This window comes from Stylophora pistillata, chromosome 7 (genome assembly GCF_964205215.1).
Source record: "Stylophora pistillata chromosome 7, jaStyPist1.2, whole genome shotgun sequence".
Classification (NCBI taxonomy): domain Eukaryota; kingdom Metazoa; phylum Cnidaria; class Anthozoa; order Scleractinia; family Pocilloporidae; genus Stylophora; species Stylophora pistillata.
The window spans coordinates 29749085-29758602 of NC_142525.1; the positions used below are offsets into that span (position 1 = coordinate 29749085).

The window sequence follows — 9518 nt, forward strand, 5'->3', positions numbered from 1 at the left end:
ATGTAAAATAATCGCGACTTGGTATCCCGTGCTTTGGGGGGTTTGCTTGTTTTTACTTTTTGTTTGCTAATTTATAAATTCGTTGCAAAACATTACCAAGAAGAAATTTACAAATAATCAATAATTGCAAAGCAGTGCTGGTGAAGTTGTCATCAAGTTTCGTTTCATCTGAAAGAAATTACGTTCCAGTTTGCGTAACTTCAAGAGTTAAGCTTGAAATTTTTGAAGCTTTTTCATCCTTTTCCATCCTTGATCGGTCTTTGTTTTCCATTATCTTTTGAAATATTTCTCTGTCTTTTCAAGATCATAGCTTGTGGTTTTTTTTTTTCAAAGCAAAGAAAACACCAAAAAAGAAAGTAAAAAAAAAAACAGAAAATGGTGATAATGATCAAGAGAAAAGAAATGTCTTACTACTTATTCTCACCCCAATCTATCAACATCTTTTTTATTTAGTTTTTTTCTTTCAGAGGTGAAAGAAATCGAAAAGAAAACAACTCTCAGGAAGTTTTGAAAATAATAGAAGAAGTAAATCTATTTTAGCCACTTCCCCCTCCCCCCTTAGTAGAAATTAACACTCTTACTGACCTCTCCCTCCTTGGAAAAAATTGTCCGATGCGCCAATAGAAAACGATGAACTGAAGATCCTTTGAGAGCTTCGAAGGAAGAATTTACATTTCAATCAGTGCGTGTGTATTTAAACTTCTTCTATCTATCACTGAATCGTGGTTAATTTGTTATTTTCAACTCTTTTGTTCGTGTAATTATTTTTTGTACTTTTAGTTTACAGATACCAGTTAAAAACGTTTTTTCGCCGGTTTTCCCCCTTACAATTAGGTTTTCTCTCAGATCAGATATTTAATTTCTCCTTAAGCCCAAATTTTTATTTTCTTTCTTCGGCGAGGGTTCATGGCATATCAGAAAGTATGGATTTGAACGGTATTAATTTTGAATTGTCAGTATGGCAAGTGTCGAGAGTTCTTCAACTTTAGAGACGACAACTGAGATCCCCAAGAACTCGAATGACAATCGTGAAGCTTCTGTTGGAGTCAACAACATTCAAAATGGCAGCCATGTTGTTTCTTCAGTAACCACAACTCCATCTCAGCAAAATCCTATTACGCTTCTTGTTCCCACCGCGCCGGCCACGCAAGCTGGTAAGCGAGTGATCTATCCTTAATCAATGCAAATACCGTCAGAAGTCATGATTATTTTACCTAGAAAGGCGCTATTTTACTCGATTTTTAAGTAGGTAAGCGTTGATTTGCTTTGCGAATCTTAGTTATCGATGCAAAGTGAAGGAAAACAGCTGACTTTGACGCGAAATCTTCAGATAATAATGACGCTATATTTGGTCAGGAAATAGATTTTTTTCCTATTCTTTAGGTAACCTATAGTGTTAAACAAGCAGATGTTATCAATAATTTGGCTACCAAAATAGACTTTTGTACGGTACTAGTGTTTTCTGAAGTGTCTTTCAATTCAATTTATTATTTTCACATTTGAAATCCACCGTAGATTTGAGCATATTTTCAAGATTTCTAGGAGTTACTGTAGAGATTTTTATACTCTGATTTCACTGGATCCATAAAATCAAAATACTTTTCCACTGATCCTTTGCAGATATTGAATTGACCTAAAGATATTATTATGAGTAACAATTTAAAATTCTTGTTGGTTGAAGTGATGTTGATTTGGATCATGTACATGTGGCTCAAAAGGCCTAAAGAAGGAAATGCTGTTTCATTCTCCTAGAAACTGATTAAATAATTTTAAATGTTAGCAAAATTATGACAAAAAATTGTAGTATAATATTTATTATTACACGACTCGGGCAGTCAGAGGGCCAATAACTAAAATCAACCAATCAAAATGTTCTATTGCTGGTCAATATTCTCTCAGTATTGGACCGGGCACTGTCCCAAATGGTCCCAAATGATACCACACTTGTGTCCCTTTGAACTTCAGTCGTATAATAAATCTCTTATTAATCAAGCTTGCTTGGGACCATACCAGAAGTATATCGGCCCTCGGTCTTTTTTGTACGGACCTTGCTGCGCTCGCTCCGTACTGTCAAGACCTCGGGCCGATATTCTCCCAGTATGGCCCTCGCGCTTGGTTAATAAGATATATTTACTACTATGATGTGTATTAGAGGGCTAGTTTTAAATATAAACAATGTCTCTCATTATGTGAATTATTTGTTCATGCACAGCTCTTTACTGAAAATTAGTCACACACTTTGAGTTTACAGTGGTCTATGCCTGCTTCCATTATCAGGGATAGAAAATATGAATGTGAATTATTTTCTGTCCATGGATCTGTTGCCACAGAAATTGTGATCTTTTGGACATCTTGCATTGATTTCCAAATGAAATTTCCTTTTTTATCAGAAGGCCTTTTTATTTCTGTATTTTTATTGTACTCAGTAGGCTGAAAGTTAGGACTGTATTATTGCATACTAAACTGAAAATTGTTCCTCTTTGTAGTGACCACAGCAAATGGCATGGTTCAAAAAAACCTTGCTGTTCTACAGAACACGACAAAGCCTATACCTGCCAGTGTATTCTCGTACAGATTTGCTTCTCCGACAAGTAACCAGACTCCTTACTATGTGTCATCAGATATAGTGCTGAGGTATACCTTTACCTTTTGTAGCAATATTTTATCTACAGTAAACCATATATTTAGTACCCTACTAAAGCCTTTGTGGAGCAACATGAGGGAAAGGATACTTCTAATGAGCCTAGTTGCCCTATTCTATTAGCTTTTTCCAGTTTCCTTTTGTATCAAGTGACTGGTAGTAGTACAAATCTTTCCAAAACAAAAAATTGTCTAGTGTGGGTTACACTGCCTACGATCTAGCAAGTTTCCTAGTTGGCTATTACACTATTTACACTCCAGGAGCCTGTTTCTCGAAAGTCCTGGTAACTTATTTGGGCCTGAAGCCATGTCTTAAAATCAAAATCTAAAGGATAGAAAAGCAGGTTCTGGCACCCAAACCTGCCCATTTTGTTTCATTAGCTGTTAGCTAGTGTTCAAAATTTTACCAACTGTATTTATTTTGAATCATTTTTATGTAGCGGGGGCATTGCTCAACAGACCAGGAGAAGAATTGTGCATAATGAAGGTAAAATTGTGTTTAACCTCTCTGAAGCAATGCACTGTAGACATATAAGCCATTCTTTCCGATTTATTTTTTAACATATCTTTATTAGCAAGTCTAACACATCAAAATGTTGTACATGGACTCACCGAAAACAAATTTGTAATGAGAAATTGATGCTCCATAATACTCCATTCTGCATTCATTCAAGCCATTTTACTGAATCCTTTTTGGTGCTGCTTGAGTTTTACTTTCACTATGAAAGACCCACTTTTGTTGTGCTGTGCACTTTTCTTGTGTATTTTGATAACCTGACCCCTTAACGCCCAGAAGTGATTAACAGGTAACTTCTCCCTATAACTTCCATATAGTATCTAGCAAACAGGTCATGAGAATACTGAAACTTGTCAGGTAGAAGTTGATAATCAGTTTATGAGGAAATGCACAAAAATTAGAAGAGAGAATTAACAACCAGATAATTAGAGTTAAAGGGTTAAGTTTTGAACAAAAAAATTATTTTCAGTGGAACGCAGGCGGAAAGGCAAAATAAATAACTGGATACTAAGGCTAGCAAGTGTTGTACCACAGTGCAGCTGGGGAAAACAGGTATGAAAAGAATCTAAAAAAGTTAACAAACTTTTTTCCTGTCTTAGTGTCTACCTGCGTATGCGCAGTAGACACAATAAATTGATTTGGAGGTGGCCACCAGGTCAAGTATGTTACACAGATTTTTTGGAGAAAATTACAATCCATATGAGTTTTATTATGGGCTGGGCTGCAGGCAAGTTGAGCAGCTGTGAGGATGACTTTGTCTGGCTGCTTTCAAAATCTTAACCAAAGAATTTAGTATGGGTTAGTATGCCATGTGTCTTGCAAAAAATACAATAGATTTTAAATAGTAGAATAGAATTTGTGGCAATTTAATGAATAAAATATTGTGAATTTGCATTGGAGGATTTAAATTTATTTGTTTATTGAGGTATCAAATAATGTTTGAGCTATCTGAAGAAATACTAGCTCATTGGAAACCAAAGCATGTTTTGCTACTAATACTAATGCCCCCTTCCCCCTCAAAGACAAGAATGCTACACCTACCTAACTAGTACAATACCAGAGAAAATTTTGGGACAGAGGGGGAAAGTCAGTGCGTTGGCTGAAATATGTAATTTTTACCTATGTTACTTTTAGCGTGGGCTGGAAAGCACTGTGGATTTGTTATGTAGTTTCTTATTCCTGAAGTCAGTTTATTATTTTGAAAGGACCAACACATCAGTCCGATAGTTCTCTCTTGACAATACCCATTTCCACTGTGTCATTAATATAACAATCCCTACCATTCTTTTGAGGTTGAAAAAATGCTTATAATTTCACTTTGTATCGATTTCTTTAAATTGATTGGCTTTCTTTTTAACAGAGTAAGAACATTGTTCTCGAAAAGACAGTTGACTACATCAATGATGTCAAAACCCAACTAATGGAATTAAATGATTTGCAACAAAGGGAGCAAAAACTTGGTAAGGACACTTCATTCTTCCCGTTTCGGGAACTTTTGGGAAGTTACTCTAAACTGTTTTACCAGAACTTTCTAATAGACTGTTATATCTGGAAAAAAAAGAAAAGAAAGAAAGAAAAACAGTATACGTCTCCTTTCCTTCATACACTTATTTCATGTTTAGCTTGTTTCTTTTCGATTCAACGTTTTAAACCCAAAACGGGCCAATCAGAGCAAAGGAAGTATTGCAAGGGGCCAATCATAACTCGAGTGAAAACGAACACCCTGCTCGAAACGCGGGAAAACGCAATACACCAGGTTGCAGTTGTTTGCATCTGATTGGTTGAGAGGATCGTGCAATTTTTCCAGACCAATCATAGCGCAACATCATGCAAAACCAATGTAACCCAGAATATTGTGGACACTACATTGAAATTTTCTCAACTATTTGATTTATCAAAAACTTCCTTGTGAGATCTATGGTTTGTAGAATACCTAGTGGCTTGGTTGTTAGCGCGCTGAACTCCGGGTTCAAGCACCTGTCCATGTTTTTGTTTTATGTTCTGGGGCAAGGCTCTCTACTCCTACAGTACCCCTCTCTCTCCATGCAGGAGTATTGCAAACTGTAAGGGATACGTGACAATCTGCGAGGGGAGGGGAGGGGTAGGTAGGTAACCTGCGATTTCCCAGCGCTCCCTCAAGGAAAAATGGTTTCAAAATTTCTTGTCGCTTCGTGGTACAGTTTTGTATGCAGACATGGCCATACGTATATTTACTTCTTACAACAGGAATAAATGAATTCCTCGAACTTACATGTTTTCTGCTCCTTTTAATGAAATTCAGCCCAAGAAAATGAACTACTGAAAACCAGACTTGGAACGGTGACTGAAGAAAACAAGCAGCTAAGAGGTTTGTTAAAGAAGAACGATATAGCAATTCCCGGGAATTTTCCATCGACATCAAACGCTTTATCAACCTCAGAAGCATTCACATCATGTAAAGCTGGTACCCCAGTGACTGTGACCTCAGAGGCTCCAAAAGTAGCGGAAGTGTCGACTATGGCTGCGTCCAACTCATTACATGCATCAAGTCAGACGGTGACTAACTATGTAGTTCCCCCTTTTACCACGGCTACCACAGCTGTCATGAACCAGCTTCCCACAACCTCAGTTGCTTTCTCATGTCCACTAAGGGAGCAATCGAGGAGAGAATCGGTGGCGTGTTTAGCCCCGTTTACCATAGCAACCAACCCAATTTCTCTCACGACGACTACCACGTCTGTCGTTTCCCCAATTTCGTCAACCTCTGTTGTACAAGCCCTACCAACGTCTGTAAATGGGCAGAATAGTGGACACAACCTTTATCAGCCTCTGATAGGCCAAGGTACAACGTCAAGTGTTGTCCAGCATAGTCCAAGCATTCCCACCCAACCTGGGCTGAATCAGATACAAGGAAATCTAAGTAGTTTACCGAATCCAAATCCCATTTCAAATGACCCAGTTACGCAATTTGCTACCAACTTAGGTTATCCTTTGACTCAGCAAGCTTTGCAAACTGTCAGCACTTCCTCACAAGTTTTGCAACCCCAAGCTGGATACTCCCAGCACAGCGTAGCCGCCATCATGAAAGTTGCCCTTCAGCCGGGGACATCTGTTTCTCCCATTAGTGTAGTAAACGCTGTTCCTCTCGGTACTACAGCCTCGGGACAAAACACTAGTGCCATCTTAAATCTTCAACCGGCTGTTATCAACTCGACCACTGCTGTTCCAAGCACGATTGTGGTGCCTTCGTCGGTACCCATGGCTCTTCCAGTGTCCAGTAACCTTGTAACTGCACACACTGGAATTGTCAATAATGTTGAGTCACAGACAAGCAGCTTACCAACATTTTATGTCACTGCTGCTCCGAGCCAGTCTGCAGCTGTCGCAAAAGTGAACAGTTTAGGGAATGTGTCACGACTCAAAACGTCAAGTGATACAAGTAAGGGACAAACAGGGAATAAAACAAAAAAGTCTGGGCCTGCGAACAAGAATTCCAAAAAATCTACCACGTCTGGTCGGACTCAAAATGCGACGGGGAATTCTCAAAGCAAAGCCCCGTCTAGTGGCAGCAAAACTGGCCCGTTTACAAATAAACGTGGAACAAGACACTTGACTGATTCAAATGAGGTGCCATTGGCAAAGAGAAACAACACTTGCGGATCTCAAGAGTCTCAGGGAAATATGAGTATTTGTCAACCCCAACAGGAAATTATGACTATACACACTTTCAACGTGAATGCTTTGATACCAGGAATTGCCTCACAAGCATCCAGTCCGACAAGCACTATTGCCACGGTTGTACCTAATAGGACAGATTGCGGTGGAATCGGTAAAACTACCAATCAGGTCTCTAATTTGGGTATGAGTCAGAGTGCTCAGGTACCTCGTTTGTCACATAGCATTGCTTCTTTAGCAGGCTTACCCCGGAGTATGGGGCTTTCACAGTCCTCTTCAGATCTTCAACAACATCAACAAGTTTCCCAGCTTGGGTCTGCTGGCAGCCTAAGCTTCTCAGCAGAGTCGCTACTTGCTTCAAGCGAAGTCGTCTTGCCAAACATTCCTCACATAACAACCACTTCTGTCAATTCTGAGAACAACCCAAGCCAGCCTAGTAGTTTGAATATGGCTATGGCATCATCGATGCACAGTACACCCAATGATCAAACCCACAGCCAAGGGTTTTCAAATTACTCCGCAGAGACGCTTATTGGCGGGAATGAACTTATGAGTGACTCGGTCATGTCACAGGAATCCCAACTTCAGACGCGACCGTCCAGGACAACCTATTCAGACTTCTCCGCCGAATCTCTGATCGGCTCCAGCGATTTAAACTCAGGTCTGTCGTACGCAATAGACAATCTCATCTCTTCGCGCTCGGATGCGAATTACAACAGCACCACAATGGTGTCTGTAAATCCAAACTTGCTTCATTCTGTGAAGGCGAATGTGGGCCAAGAAACCGGAGCGAATCATTTGCGTACGATGGCGAACATGGCGGATCTTGGCGAACAGAAGACAACATTGTGTAGTAGTCAACCGACGGTAATGTTCAACAATCCGATGTCAAACAGCAGTTACGGAATGGCGCCGACAAATTCTACACCTCAGTTTACATATGTACATAATAGTTCCCAGAGAAGACTTACAGACACTGTAACGCCACAACATCAAACTGTCAATGCAACAAATAATGTCTCCGTCGCGTCATCCACCAGCTTTTTAAAACATTCTGTCGACAGTATCACATCTTCATTATATGCGGTTAGTAACGCGGGCTCAAGTTTCTCCTTGGGGTCAAATTCGGTTTCTGGAAACTCTTTCTTAGGACCCGCCTCGTTCGGAGTGGATTCTCTCACAGGAAATCAGCTTTCTTTTGGTTCGTTACCAAACCCTTTTTCACCGACCCGACCTTTCTTCAACCATAGCTCTACTATGGGAAGTTTCGTGTGACTCCTTGTGTTTTTCGTTTTGACTTCTTAAAAGGCGGACCATGCCCTATTGGCTCGCACTGCAGTACCTTGTGACATGGCAACTCAATCACATGTCATAGATAACTGAAGAGATTGTGACAATTCAGGTATTTGCATTTGAATTGTCACGCTGGAGCTACCAAGCCCTGCGTGACATGTAGATTCTGCGTTTCAGAAACAAGGTAACAAGGTTATCGTGAAAATGACCGGAATTTCTTAGTCCTAACTAAGACTATTTGCTGCTGATAAAGTATTTATTTGCTCAGACTCCCAAATGTTTGCTTGGAATGGCTATTTCCGTGATCTCTTTACTGCTATATTTTCCAAAGAATGCAATTATCATTTTGAAAGCGTCTCATGATAACAGAGATCGGAAATACTATTCCGTGGTTCATTGACTGAAATCTTAGAAACTAGTTTTCTTGTAAAGCAAAAGGGCATTTTTAACTAGCAAATTTCACATTATTTAAACACGGTGTCAACGGATGGATTTCAGCCTCTATGAAATACCTAATATGAATCTCTTTTATAGAGTCCTTTTCAATTAAGTGTCCCCAAACCAAAACCAAAACCAAAAACAATCTCAACAAGCAAACATAGAAAGGAAAATATGACGGGGAACCAATGAGAACTCGAAGTAAAAACAAACAAACTGCCTGAAGCGCGGGAAAACGCGTCTGACCACAAGTCGTGATTGGTTATAGTTTTGAATCTTATTGGTCGAGAAAGTGGCACGAAGCTTTTTTAGACCAATCATATAACGAAGTAAAGTAAAGCCAAAGAAATTCCCGGATTATTTTCGACGCTTAATTGAAAATTGTTCTAAATGCTGTTTCTGTGTATTAGGGTAATGTACCATTGTAAGTAGTGGAAATTCTACTCGATCTTTGATCAGTTGACTATTTTCAAAGCTTCAAGGTTATAGATTTTACTTAAAAGTAACTCTGTGCACCTGTTTAAAGTCAATTTTTAGTGGGTAAAGCTGGTTAAAATTGTTGTAGTTATAAATTATTCTGGTGCTTCAAGTCTCAAACGAATGAATAAAACGCGGAGCATATTTTGTAAAATTGCGTGGTTTCCCTTTTAATCTCAACCCTCGGAGGAGATGAAACTTCGGAGGAAAGATGGTGTGTATGTACTTATCGACTAAATGGGAGGACAAAACTGGAAATTATTGGCCTGAGGGACTCAAACGGAGATTTTTTAAATAGTGCTTTTATGCAAGAGTGTGTGGCGCTGCATCGCATTCGATGGGCTCGCTCGGATAAATTTTAAAACGCAACTTTATTGTTGAGATTAGATGTTCTGTTAACACTAATTTGCATAGGTTGTCCAGTGAAAACGGGACGTTCTGGAACCGCTTTTTAAAAGTGGTTTAAGCTAAAACGCCGAATTTGCGAGGAATATTGGTC

At 39.3% G+C, this 9518-nt stretch overlaps 1 protein-coding gene across 1 annotated transcript; it reads left to right on the forward strand.

The window, feature by feature from the left end:
• Positions 1–734: 734 nt before the first annotated feature.
• Positions 735–9173, forward strand: LOC111320745 (uncharacterized). Its single transcript, XM_022923432.2, has 6 exons — positions 735–1154; positions 2487–2634; positions 3081–3127; positions 3627–3709; positions 4518–4617; positions 5439–9173. Exons 1-6 carry the CDS (start codon positions 959–961, stop codon positions 8084–8086), a joined length of 3222 nt encoding a protein of 1073 aa, XP_022779167.2. The 5' UTR covers positions 735–958; the 3' UTR covers positions 8087–9173.
• The last annotated feature ends 345 nt before the right edge of the window (positions 9174–9518 follow it).